Source organism: Chrysochloris asiatica, unplaced genomic scaffold, assembly GCF_000296735.1.
Source record: "Chrysochloris asiatica unplaced genomic scaffold, ChrAsi1.0 scaffold00411, whole genome shotgun sequence".
NCBI classification, from domain to species: domain Eukaryota; kingdom Metazoa; phylum Chordata; class Mammalia; order Afrosoricida; family Chrysochloridae; genus Chrysochloris; species Chrysochloris asiatica.
In genome coordinates, this window is record NW_006408929.1 from 598,968 (window position 1) to 613,160 (window position 14,193).

General features: G+C 39.0%; 1 protein-coding gene across 1 annotated transcript in view; it reads left to right on the forward strand.

Moving 5' to 3' along the window:
- Nucleotides 1-4,035, forward strand: part of WDR36 (WD repeat domain 36) — a 49,755-nt gene extending 45,720 nt beyond the window's left edge. Inside the window, exon 23 of the mRNA XM_006876759.1 lies at nucleotides 3,707-4,035. Coding sequence (XP_006876821.1) covers nucleotides 3,707-3,856 — 150 coding nt within the window. The 3' untranslated portion in view covers nucleotides 3,857-4,035. The remainder of the gene's footprint in view (nucleotides 1-3,706) is intronic.
- The last annotated feature ends 10,158 nt before the right edge of the window (nucleotides 4,036-14,193 follow it).

Below are 14,193 nucleotides of genomic sequence, written 5' to 3' on the forward strand. Positions count from 1 at the left end.
ATAATGTCCCTGGGAGTGAAGGGATACGTACATCTTTCTTGATTTTAAAACCACATAAGTATCTGCTCTTGGTCTATATATAGGTTTCATACGAACACAGTTAGGTATTCTGGAATTTCCATTTTTAGCATTGTCATGCATAATTTGCCATATTGCACATAGTTGAATACCTTTGCATAGTCAGTAAAACACAGGTAAATATCTTTTCTTGTATTGTCTGCTTTTAACCAAGATACATCTGATATCAGCACTGGTAACCTTTGTTCCACATCCTCTTCCTGACTCGAGCATGGATTCCTTTTATTGCCCTGTTGATGTGCTACTCCAATTTTGAATTGTCTTCAGCAAAATTTTACTTGCATATGATATTAATGATAATGCTCAGTAATTTCCACCTTCTTTTGGATCACTTTCTTTCAAATGTACAGATGGAAACTCTTTCTATCAGTTGGCCAGGTAGCTGTCTTCCAAATTTCTTGGCATAGTCAATTAAGCATTTCCAGTGTTGCATTCATGGGTTGAAACAGTTCACTTGACATTCCATCAATTCCTGGAGCATTCCATTTGAACAGTACCTTCAGTGCAGTTTAGATCTTTCTTTCTTCAGGACCATTGGTTTTTGGTCATGTTGGTGTTGCTAGGAGCTGTTGAATTGGTTCCGACTCAAAGCAACCCTGTGCACATGAGAATGAAACGCTGCTCGGTCCTGCTCTATCCTCACAAGTGTTATGCTTCAGACCATTGCTGCTGCCACTGTGCCAGTCCGTCTTGTTGGGGTTCTTCGTCTTTTCCATAGACCCTCCACTTTGACAAGCATGATGTCCTTCTCCAGGGACTGGTTCCTCCTGATAACATGTCTCTCTGTCCTAGTTTCTAAAGCGCATTCTGCTGTACTTCTTGCAATAGAGATTTGTTCTTCTAGCAGTCCATAGAATTTTCAATATTCTTCTACAACACTATTAACTCAATTGCTCAATTTATTGTTCAGTTTTCACATGCACATCAACAAAATTTTATTTTCATGTGATATTAAAGATATTGTTCAATAATTTCCACATTCCATTGGGTCACCTCTCTTTTAAATGGGCACAGATATCTAATCAGTTGGCCAGATAGCTATCTTCCAAATTTCTAGGCCATAGATGAGTAAACACCTCCAGTGCTATATCAGTTTATTGAAAAATTTTTATTTGTATTCCATCAATACCTAGAGCTTTGTTTTTTTGCCGAGGCCTTAAGTGCAACTGGGACTTCTTCCTTCAGTACCATTCTGCCTCTTGAAAATGGTTAAATATCAACCCTTTCTTTTTGGTATAGTGACTTTGTGTATTCTTTCCATCTTCTTTTGATACCTTCTACATCATTCAGTATTTTGCTCATAGAATCCTTCAATACCACAAGGCAAGGCTTGAATTTTTTCTTCACTTCCCTCAGCTTGAGAAATACTCAGCATGTTCTTCCCTTTTGATATTCTAACTCCAGGTCATTGCACATTTCATTATAAATATTTGATTCTGTCTTCTCGAGCTGACCTTTGACATTTTTTAATCCACTCTTTTATATCCTCATTACTTCCATTTGCTTTAGCATCTCTTTGCTGGAGAGCCAATTTCAGTCTCTTCTGACATCCATTTTGATATTTTTCTTCTTTCTTGTAATGACCTTTTTCTTTCTTTCTGTGTGATGTTCTTGATGTCATACCAGAACTCTTCTTGTCTTTGGTGTTTAGTGTCTAATGCAGCTAATATGTTTTTTGGATGGTCTCTAAATTCAGGTGGGATATGCTAAAGGTCATATTTGACTCTTGTGGTCTTTTTTTCAATTTTCTTCAGCTTCAGCATGAATTTGCATAATGAACAATTGATGGTCTGTTTCACAGTTTTCCCCTGGCCTTGTTTTGGCTGAAGATTCATAGCTTTTCCATCTGATGAGGTCCTTCCATGTGTGTATCACCTGTTATAATTGCAGTTTTGATCAATTTCACTCTGAAGAAGTTGGCAGAATTTTAAAATTTCATTTTCACTGACTTTAGTGGTTGGTGTGTAAATTTGAGTAATAGTGATGTTAACTGGTCTTCTCTGTAGGCATATGGCTATTATCCTATCATCAACAGCATTGTACATGAACGTAGATTGTGACATGTTCTTTTTGATAATTAATACAATGCCATTCCAGTTTGTCAATCCTGCATAGTAAACCATATGATCATCTGATTCACAGTGGCCAATACTAGTCCATTTCAGTTCACTAATATACCACAGATAGGCTACCTCATAAAATGGCTGAACATCAACCAATTACTTTTGAGTAGTGACTCTTTCTTTTTCTTCTTTTGATTTCTTCATCTTTAGGTAATGGTTGCTGTGTAAATTTAAATAATAGTCAAATTAGCTGGCCTTCATTGTAGGCATTTGGGTATTATCCTATCATTGATAGTATTATTCTCTAGGATAGATCTTGAAATAGTCCTTTTTAATGACATAGTGCCACTGCTCATCAATTTGTCATTTCTGGTATAGTAGACCATCTGATTACCCCATTCAAAAAGGCCAGTAGTCTGTTTCAGCTCTAGACTATCAGTCTTTATGCATTCCATTTTATTTCTGGTGTCTTCCAATATTCCTAGATTCATACTGCGTACATTCCATGTTCCGGTTAGTAGTGAATGTTTCCAGCTCACTCTTCTCATTTTGAGTCATCGCATATCAGCAAATGAAGGTCACTAAAGTTTTGTGCCATCAGCTTAGTTAAGGTTGACTACTTGCTTAGTGGTTACGAATCGGGCTGTGAACCACAAGGTCAGCAGTTCGAAACTACCAGCTTTTCCATGGAGAAAGATAAGGCTTTCTGCTCCCATAAAGATTTACAGCCTCGGAAACCCTGTACAGGGTTGCTGTGAGTCGGGACCGACTCCACAGCACATAACAACAACAACAACTTGAGGCAGTACCAGCTCTTCCCTAGTCATATTTTGAGTGCCTTTTGACATGAGGGATTGTTTTTCAGGCACTATAACAGAAAATATATTGCTGCTATTCATAAGGTTTTGAATGGCCAGTTTTTTTCAGAAGTAGATTTCCTAGCCCTGTTTCCTGGCTGTTTTAGTCTGGAAACACCAGTGAAACCTGCCCACCATGAGTCTGTTGGTATTTACAGTACAGGTGACATGCCTTTCATCATTATGTAAGTGCCGTCGAGTCAATTCCAACCAATAGCAAACCCTGTGTAGGGTTTCCAAGGAGTAGCTGGTGAGCTTAAACCACCAACCTTGCAGTTCAAACAGCTTTGCAGTCTGGCGCATTAACCCACAGTGCCACAACAGGACTCCTTCATCATTACAGATACAGGCTAACTACCACATTACGACAAACTTTGACAGTTGAGTGGTGGTGAGACTTACAGGAGCATATAAATACGGATTTAGTGTTAAAACTAGGACTTTGTTTCTGAATCTACCTCAGGACTGTTTTTCGGTAGAGGAGAACAAGAGAATTCAGTTTTATTAATGGACTAGTGACCGTGCCATAAAGAAGCACATGATTAAAAAGGTTGACAACAGAGAGGGAAATGGGAGATAGTAATAAACTAGTGTTTGAGGAACAGTATTCAAACAGTATTGTCTGAAGATTGTTGGTAAATGGTTCATTCCAGAATAAACAGAAATAGAATTGTCTTAAATGTTGAACTGTCGTATTTTTCTTTTCAGTTACACCTTAAAATGCTTCCTTCAGAGTCCATACTCCTAGAAGAATTGACAAAGTTGTCATCGCAAGTGGAAAAAAATTGGATCCATTTACAGTCACTCTTCAATCAAAGCATGTGTGTGTTAAATTATATAAAAAGTGCTTTGCTGTAAAAATAAATTTAAAGGACTAAGTAGACCAAAGACTGTGATACTAAATAGGGTTTATTTAACTCATATTCTGTTTTTCAAAATTCAATGTGAAATGAGAATCAATGCTAACTCTTATTGACTAATCAGTAATTCTTGACCTTAAATACTAAATACTTTCTTGAAATAAAATTATACTTGCCTTTTGTGTTGGAGATTTAAACAGTCCACTCAAACTTTTTGCCCAAGTCTCTTTACATCAGCTACTTGTATATAACTTTGCAATATCACCAGTTTTGGTTTTCTGAATATCTTGTTACATGAAAGAGAATCTGGGTGTTTAGTATAAATTATTGCAGAATTCAGTTGAAAATGTCTGATATAAGTGATTTCATGATGTAAAGAAAATGAATGTTTCTTCAGTGGCTGTGATGAAAACATGAATTATTAAGTTTTAAAGCTACAAGGGATATGAAACTTAACAACAAACATATTTTATAAATCATGAACTAAATTTTCTACTGTTTTTAAAATGAGAATATGGGAATTGAATGTATTGTTTTTATTGGCGATACTTTTAAATATATTGTCACATTTTGACAAGCTTCCAGAACTTAATCTTAGAATTTGTAAAGGAGGATGCAAGAAATGCAAAGTATAACTTTTGTACTCTTACTTATCAACTATCTATTATCTAGCATTTCAGATTTATGATAAAAAGTCTATATAACTTTTGCAAATTAATAGCGTACAGAAATTAACGCAGGTGTGAGGTGACAGTAACACTGATTATGATGGTTCAGGTTATATGGCAGCTTGACTGGGCTGTGGTTTTCAGTGGGTTGCTAATTAGGGAATTATGTAATTGGTTGTTATGTAATGAATTTATTAAGTTATATAATGATGCACTCATCCTTCATTTTGTGGTCTGATGTCATCCTCTAGTATTATATTAATGAAATTTTTGCATAATCACTTGGTCTTTGGGACCTAGGCATGTTGATAAGTGAGGAGTGAGTATATCCTGTTGTTTCATACATGAACAACGTATATCTGGACTTCTGGTGTGGCACTGTAGGATCAGCACTGGACTGCAAACCACAAGGTTGGCTGGTCAAACCCACCAGCTGCTCCTGGGAAACCCTATACAGGATCACTATGACTCGGAACCGACTCAACAGCACCTACCAAGAACAACAACAAAGACTCAGTTGTGAGGTGAGAGCAATGCTGGCTATGATGGTTAAGGGTATCTCAACTTGGCTGAGCCATGATTTGGCAGTTATGTAATGATGTAATTGTCAGTTTCATAATAATGACCTGGTCTTTGCAACTTACCCATGTTTATAGTTGAAGAGTGGATTTATATTTTTCTGAAAGGTAGTATGTTTTTCTAAAAAAATGTATGTCTGTACATACTGCTTTTTCGTTAAATTACTCAATTATAAATACATTTTGCACTTTTAAAAACTTATATAAAAGACAAGTCTTTTGACAGCAATCTTGAACCCCACTAGCCTCACTAGAGGTAAAATGTAAATAAACTCTGTGTCTTTTTCTATGAATGTTTATGCCTGTTAAGCGCAACCACAAGTAACAATATATTGCAAGTTTCTTTTTTACATACACTTATGCATATCATTGTGTAACTTGCTTTTCTTTGCTCTGTTGGTGTTGAGTGTGAAGTGGAATGGCTATAATGGAAGTGGGGTACTCTCTGACCTCTAGTGTCACTTCTAGCAAAACACTCAAGAAGTTCATGAAAAAATACTACCAGTAGGTTCACTTAAACATTTGTAGCAGCAGGGAGTTTGAGGCAACCTAAGTGACCACCCCTTATATGGCCTCATCTAAAATGTGTGTATGCAGGTGAAGAAATACCAAACAAAAATTAAGAACAGATTTTACATCAATATGAATAGATCTTAAAACATGGGTGGGAAAAACAAAAAACAAACCCACACTGAGCAATGGGATCTATAACATTAAACTCTATGCTATGGAATCAATTTCAACTCATGGCCACCCCATGTGTTACAGAATATAACTGCTTGGTAGGATTTCTGGTTGTGATCTTCATGGAAGCAGGTTGCCAGACCAACAAGCGTGTTCTCACTCAAGCTCATGATGATAGTAGATTCTATGAGAATTCTTGTGCAGCAGGCCCCCAAAATGGGCAGGGGCAGGGGATTGCTTTATTATCACTTTGGAAAATAAATCTTACACAATAAGGAAATTGCATGCTGTAAATGAAGCCAAGTATATTTGGAATAAAAATCAGCAAACTCAAGGCATTTACACAGAACACAACCATTTTTCTGTGCTCATAATCAATAGGGAGCCCTGGTAGTAAAGTGATTACCATTTGACAGGTTAACTGGTTTGGGTTTCACTTTAGATATTATGATTTAGTAATTTTATTGGTACCTATAGGGGGTACCTATAGGGCCACTGGACTGGTGTGAACCACAAGGTCTGCAGTTCAAACACATCAGTTGCTCTTGGGAAATCCTATATGGGTTGCTGTTAGTCAGAATTTACTCAATGACAATAACAAATAGGGTTACTGCAACAATAGGGTTCATTGTGAGGATGGCACAAAACTGGGCAGTGTTTCATTGTTTTGCATAGGGTTGCTGGGAGTTGGGACCAATTCGTCACCTAACAGTAGAGTCACCAGGAGTCCGAGTCAACTCAAGGGCAATGGTTTTATATAGAAAGGGGTATGGCAAACAGTTTGACAAGGGTAAAGCAGCAAAGTCAAAAGAATGGACATACTTCATAACTGGAAATCGGCAGAGCACCAGCCATGATACCTTAAACTTCCTAATGGCCCTCCCTCTATCCCTCCCTGCCTGCCTGTCTACTTGCCTCACTCAGTCTTTGCCCAGGCCTTTCCTGTAGAGCTAAGTCTTGTCTCAGATGCTAAAGCCTAGAAACCCAGAAAGTTCAACCTAAAAGTAACCCACAGCTGAGCCACATTATGCCCACTTGTGTACCCCTCCCAAGAGTCAGGATCCTAGGACCTAAGAACCCTCTTTAGACCCTCTCTCTCACTCTCGCTGCTCTCAATCTGGATCCCAGAGGGGAAGATGTCTCTTTTCTATCTTCCCGTTTTCCAAAAGGGAGAAATCTTGCCCCTTCTACTTCCTACCTTTCTCTCACTTGTCCCAAGTTAAAAATCTAACTGAAAAATGATCATTTTTGAATATCAATGCATATTCCTATTGTATTTCACCCTGTAATTCTGAAAAAAAAAAAAAAATCCTAAAGTCTTTCAAGAAGAGAGTTGTATCACATAATCTTAGGCACAGATGACAGGCTTGAAAAGGCAAAGGAAGCATAGTCTTAAAAATTATTTTTGTATATGTTGGATCATTATTAACTAATACGTTGTATGGTACTTTTTTTTTTTTTTTTGCCATTACTCATAATTTGAGATCCTGAAAGTCTAAAGTCAAGATCCGTATGGTTCCCTTTCAAAAGAATAACCATACAGATTGAGACATCCAGAAATAAGACACAATATAAACCATGTACCTTTGCAGTTCTCCAATTAAGGCTAAACCATGATGCTTATATGGAGTCCTGGTGTAGCGCTGCAGAATTATGTGTTGGACTGCAAAGTCTGAACCACAAAGCTGGTGGTTAAAGCTCACTAGCCGCTCCTTGGAAACCCTATACAGGGTCGCTATGAGCCAGAATCGACTCTACAGCATGTAACAATAACGTGATACTTTTTGCAAAAGAAAGGGAGTAATGTTAGAGAAAGTTATAGAAGGTCAGTAATTCTCAAAATGTGGTCCGCAATTAGCAGCACCTGGGAACTTGTTAGAAATGCAAATTCTCAGGTCCCACTCCAAATTACTGAAATAGAAACTGGGTCATGGTGGTCGTGGTTATGTGCCGTGGAGTCGGTTCCGGCTGTAAATCATTACCGGAGCAGAAAACCTCATCTTTCGCCCGCGGAACAGCTGATAGTGTCGGTTCGCAGCCTGATTCGTAACCGCTATGCTACTATGGGTAGACCCTAGCAATCTGTGTTTTAGGTAGCCTTCCTGATGATTCAAATGTACCTGAAGTTAGAGAACCATTGTTAAGTGTCATCAAGTCGTTTCTGACTCGTTGAGTGCCGTCGACCCATAGCGACCCTGTATAGGGTTTCCAAGGATTAACTAGTGAGTTTGAACCACTCACCTTGCAATTCAAACCACTTTGCGTCCAGCGTGTTAACCCACAGCATCACACCAGGACTCTTGGCGACCCTGTTTATTGGTTTTCGAGGAGCAGCTGGTGTGTTTGATCCACCAACCTTGTGGTTAGCAGTCCCGTGTTTATCCTACAGTACATTAAAATATAGGGTTTAATGTTCTCACATGTAAGGAATAGACAATAGACATTCTTCATGATTCTAGGAAGGAAAACCAAAGAAGGTCAAGTTAGGAACGGGTGTTGGAACTAAGAATTGTATGATGAAGACGTAGTTTAAGAAATGACTGGAAGGCATTTGGTGGAAACAGTCGTGGTGCTGTCCATGCTGCTGAAGGAGACTGCCTTGCAGGAGCTGTGTCCTGATAGCAGCATGGCTAGAATTGAGGAGCAGTGCTGCTGTGGTGTGTTTAGGTAGGAGACATTTAGGACAGCATATACATTGTTTCCCATGACTGGGAGACATTTGGAGAGTGCCTGAGGGAATGTAGAGTGCCACCAGATCGCCATAGGGTCCCTGTGCCAGAGTTGGAGTGACCCCATAGCAGAGTGTGAAGGGAGGCTTAAGTGGGATGCTGGCAGTGGATAGAGGGAAGGTGAGGATGGGGTCTGGCAACAAAAACTTTTCCCTCCCCACATTTTGGAAAGGAGGAGGAGTGGACTGAACCTCTAAAAGGAAAGAAACCACCCTAGTCAGGAGTGTGTGCCTAGAATGTGAATCCAATATAAATATGTGTCCAACAGAGTCTAAGCTAATGTGAAACTTGTTAATGCCGTGGAGTCGATTCTGACTCAGTGACCCTGCATAGAGTTTTCAAGGATCAGCAGTGGGTTTCAACTGCTGACCTTGTAGTTCGCAGTACAGTGCTGATCCTAATTGGTAATTTCATTTTTCCAGAAGAAATCCGCTGGTGTATGGTGAAACTTAATTGGTTAAAAGGTAGAGAATTTTGTGGTTTTGTTTTTTTCCTTCTTCAGAATCTCTTGTACTGAATGCTGAATTTACAGCTCCAGTTATGCTAGTTTTTTTTATTCTAGCTGAAATTACTGAGTGTGTCTAGAACAAACAAGGAAAGAAAACACAAAACACTTGTCAAATCGATTCCAACTCAGACTCATAACAACCCTGTTGTATAGGATTTCCAAGGCATTCCAATATGCATTCTAATCCTTTTTAAGAGCTCCTTTGGACCCCAAAACATTCAAATGAACAGGTTTTTCCTATTTTACTAGGACAGCATCAAAACCATTTGATACATAATGTTATCCTTAAGGAAACCTCTTTAGCCTTTTAGAAAAAATCTTTATGGGGGCACAAAGCCTCATTGTCCTCCTGCAGAGCAGCTGTTAGTTTGAACTGCTGACCTTGTGGTTAGCAGTCCAGTGCTTATTCTAAAACTGTGTATAAAGGGGTACATAAAATATTTCGTTTTCACCTCTAGTTTTTTATAACATGATACGCCTATACACCACAGCAATGAAAATAGCAATGGCTGATGTTCACTGAAACAAAAAGTAAAGATCGCATAAACCCTACACAAAATAATCTTTAGCAGTAGTATGTCGTCTACAGTCAAGAATAAATTATTTCAAAGTTAGTTTTTTGGGTCTATTTAAAAATTTTCCAGTACTTCTGACTAAATTCCAGGGTTTCCAGTTCATTTATTTTGGCTCTTTTGCCTCTTCTAAACTTCTAAGTCTGGCTTCTGTCCTGTAACTCTGGCCCTTATTCCCTCACTCCTGGCCACACCCCCTCTCTGGTGTTAAGTGTTAAGCTGGCCAGTGGGAGAGTGTGTTGACCAGCCTGGACTCTTCACATCACTTGGATGGAGTTTCCCAGGAGTAAACTGTACCAGATGGTGATCCACAACCTCTGGGAGCCCCCAACAAACATAGTGCACCTCCTTCCTTGTCTTCCTCACTGCCTATCTTCCCACTGTCTCAGCTGCTGTTCTATGTTCTTGAAATATTTCATAAAATAAAACATGCAAAGACCCCTGTCCAACTGGATTTTATATTGTTCTTTCATATTCTTTTGCTTGAAAGAAAGCAAAGATGATGGAGAAGTTGTTTCTAAACCTCTACACTGCAAAAAGAGCGATTGCCTAGAGTTTCTCCTTTGCTTTGAAAGTGTGGTTTGTGTGTGTGAGCACCAAAGTCTTCAAGTAGCCTCTAAATATAAATGAAGTGGCTTCAAAAAGTCTGTGAAATGTTTTCATTTTCTTTGCATTCTATTGTTCCACAAACTTGGAATCTCCCTTGAATGTGTGCCTGCCTGGAAGAAAACTGATAGGACAAAATGCCTATGCACCATTTCACTGCCATTTTTATTTTAATGAAAATGTTTAATACAATTTAGAAAAGTTATACTTATGAAAATATAAAACAAAGACTCAAAACAAAACAAAAAAACAATTTTTTTTTTCCATCCCCTATTAGAAGCCGAGTCCTCTTCCTTCTAGAGAAAACAGATTGGGAAAAGATGACCAAACTTAGAGACACAGAGGCTAGAAATGGGCTTGTCCTGTGTGTTAGGCCTCGTTCATGTAACTGAAAGACATTTCCCAAGGGACTGGGTACCAGCTGTAGCTCTCAGTATATGGGACATATTATGATCTGCTAAAAAGGTGGAGACAAGAGGCAGGGACAGACAAGTCTTACTGATGCTGTGATAACAAGGAAGTCAAGTGAAGGGCACTTTACAAGTGGAGCCACAACAGGTGACATGGAGACTGCGTGCTTCTCTAAACCCACCCAATCCCCTCTCCTCAGTGGTTCCTTCAATAATTCTGTATACAACAAAAATGAGGCATGGTCCATTCCCAGCTCCAGGAGACTGTAGAATGAAAGTGCATTTATGTATCTGTAGACATGGGAGGCTGCACAGAAAAGAGGACAACCACGATGGATCATGAAAGAGTTATACAGATTAGTGAAGTAGTGTAAAAACCATGTGAGAACAATGTTGACTTCCCCTGGCTTCATAGAGGCGAAGGAGAATCAAACTCAAAATCAACCCAAGGTCGAGTTCTATGAAGCAGAGGTCAGACATGCTTCTATCCTAAAGCCTTTATTCTGGCACCCACCATCCTCCTACAACACTAATGCTTCATATCTGGGTTTGATAATCCATTGCAATGACCACATAGAATTCATAACAATATTCACAATTATGGAGATTATTATGGACGTAAGTGGGTTACAATTCGGGATCAAAACCAACTCAGTTCTCCAGAAGCACCTCTTGTCCGCCCTACTGCAGGCACACCTCACTCTTGATTTCAGCCTCTCAACTATGTAGCCCCTTGACCTCTGACATGCTTTGGCAGGTGTTAGAAAGTTCTTTTAGCCAGTTTGTGAATCCCCAAAGAGCACATTCTTTAAGCCAGTCTCTTGCCCACATGCACTCAGTTTTACTCACTTGATAGGCCTAGAACCCTGAGCTGTGCTGTCTCTCCATGCCACTGCCTCTGCTGTTGCCTCTGTAGTCACTGTTTCTCTAAGTAGGGATCTCACATGTCACTCATGCTCCTCATTCTTGATGGTCCTGGGATCTTCCGTCTCTGCTTCTGAGGTGTCTCCTTTTAAACTTAGATGCAGGGCAAAACTAACCAAACCCATCCTCAGAGTCCTGTATACCTTATGTGCATGGTCCAAACTAATAACTTGCTAGGAATTTAGAAGGCTGGATAGAAAAGTCATATAAAGTAAATTCAAGGTACGACAGGTGGGGGAGAGTAGTGAGGCAGAGGAAGGTTAGAACAGAAGAAAATTATGACACCAGGGTGAAACGAAAAAGGCACTCAAAGTCTAGAGTGGACAAATTAATGTTGGTTATCTTTAGGGATCCATGGAAAGAAATGGCCTAGGAACTGGCTATTTTATCTGCATTTTTTTTGGTGTATTTTATTTAAAATTAGATAAGATAAAATGTTAGCTGTTGGTGCTGGGTATTGCTAAATATGTTGTTGTTAGGTGCCACTGAGTAGATATCAACTCATAGTGACCCTATGCACAACAGAATGAAACACTGCCTGGTCCTAAGCCAACCTCACAATTGTAGCTATGTCTGAGCCCATTGCTGCTGCCACTGCGTCAATCCATCTCGCTAGGGATCTTCCTCTTTTTCTCTGACCCACCACTTTACCAAACATCATATCCTTTTCCAGTGGCTGGTCCCTGAAGTATGACAGACAAAATCTGGCCATCCTGACTTCTAAGGAGCACTCTGGCTATACTTCTTCCAGCACAGATCTGTTTGTTTTGGCAGTCCACAATACTTTCAATATTCTCCTCAAACACCATAACTCAAATGCATCAATTCTTCTATAGTCTTCCTTGTTCACTGTCCAACTTTCACATGCATAGCCTATGAAGTTATTGAAAATACCATGGCTAGCATCAGTCACACCTTAGTCCTCTGACATCTTTGCTCTTCAACACTTTAAAGAGGTCTGTGCAGCAGATTTGCCCAATGCAATATGTCATTTGATTTCTTGACAGCTGCTCCCATGAGTGTTGATGGTTGATACAAGCAAAATGAATTCTTTGACAATTTCAATCTTTTCTCCATTGATAATAATATTGTTTACTGGTCCATTGGTAAGGATTTTTGTTTTCTTTACACCGAGATGTAACCTGTACTGAAGGCTGTGGTCTTTGATATTCATCGTAAGTATTTTAAGTCCTATTTGCTTTTATCAAACAAGGTTGTATCATCTGCATATCACAGATTGTTAATGAGTCTTCCTCCAATTCTGATGCCGTGTTTTTCTTCATATACTCCAGCTTCTCAGATTATTTGCTCATCATACAGACTGAATAAGTGTGGTGAAAGAACACAACCCTGACGCACACTATTCCTAATTTTAAGCCATTTGGTGTTCCCTTGATCTGTTCGATCAATTGCCTCTTGATCTATGTACATGAGCACAATTAAGTGTTCTGGAATACTCCTACTTAGCAATGTTATCCATAGCTTGTCATGATCCACACAATCAAAAGACTTTATGTAGTCAATAAAGCACACGTAAACATCTTTCTTGTATTTTCTGCTTTCAGCTAAGATCCATCTGACATCAACAATGATATCCCTCATTCCACATTCTCTTCTGAATCAGGCTTGAACTTCTGGAAGTTCTCTGTCAATATGTGGTTGCAGTCATTTTTGTATCACCTTAGTAAAACTTTACTTGCAGGGGGTATCAATGATATTGTCCAATTATTTTCACATTCCTTTGGAATGGGCACAGAAATATGGATCTCTTCCAGTCAGTTGGCTAGGTAGTTGTCCTCCAAATTTCATGGCTTAGATGAGTGAGTGCCTCCAGTGCCACATCAATTTATTAAAAATTTTTCAATTTGTACTCCATCTAATCCTAGTGCCTTGTTCTTTGCCAATGATTTATATGTACTTTGGATTTCTTCCTTCAGGATCACTGGCTCTTAATTATATGCTACCTCTTGAAATGAACATCGACCATTTCTTTTTAGCACAGGAAGGCTGTGTTTTCTCTTCATCTTCTTTTGATGCTTTCTGCATCTTTCAGTATTTTTCCCATGTTGTTAAGTGCCGTCAGGTCAGTTCTAACCCATAGCAACTCTGAATAGGGTTTCTGAGGAGCAGCTGGTAAGCTTGAACTGCGACCTTGTGGTCCAGCACATTAACCCCCAGCACCACACCAGGATTCCATAGAATTTCCCCATAAAATCCTCAGCACTGCAAGTCAAAGTTTGAATTTTTCTTCAGTTCCTTCCACTTGAGAAATGCTGAGCATGTTCTTCCCTTTTGATTTTCTAACTTCAGGTCTTTGCACATTTTGTTATAATATTTTACTTTTTCTTCTCAAGCTGACCTTTGAAACTTTCTGTTCAGCTCTTATACCTCTTCATTTCTTCAATTGATTTAACATCTCTATGCTGGAGAGCAAGTTTCAGAGTCTCTTCTGACATCCATTTTGCCATTTTGGTCTTTTCCTTCTTTCTTGTTTTCTGAATGACCTTTGCTTTTTCTTCCTAGATGATGTTCTTGATGTCATCCCACAACTCTTCCGGTCTTTGGTCTTTAATGTCTAATGCATCAAATATGTTCTTGATATGATCTTTAATTCAGGTGGGATATATTCAAGGTCATAGTTTGGTCTTCGTGCCTT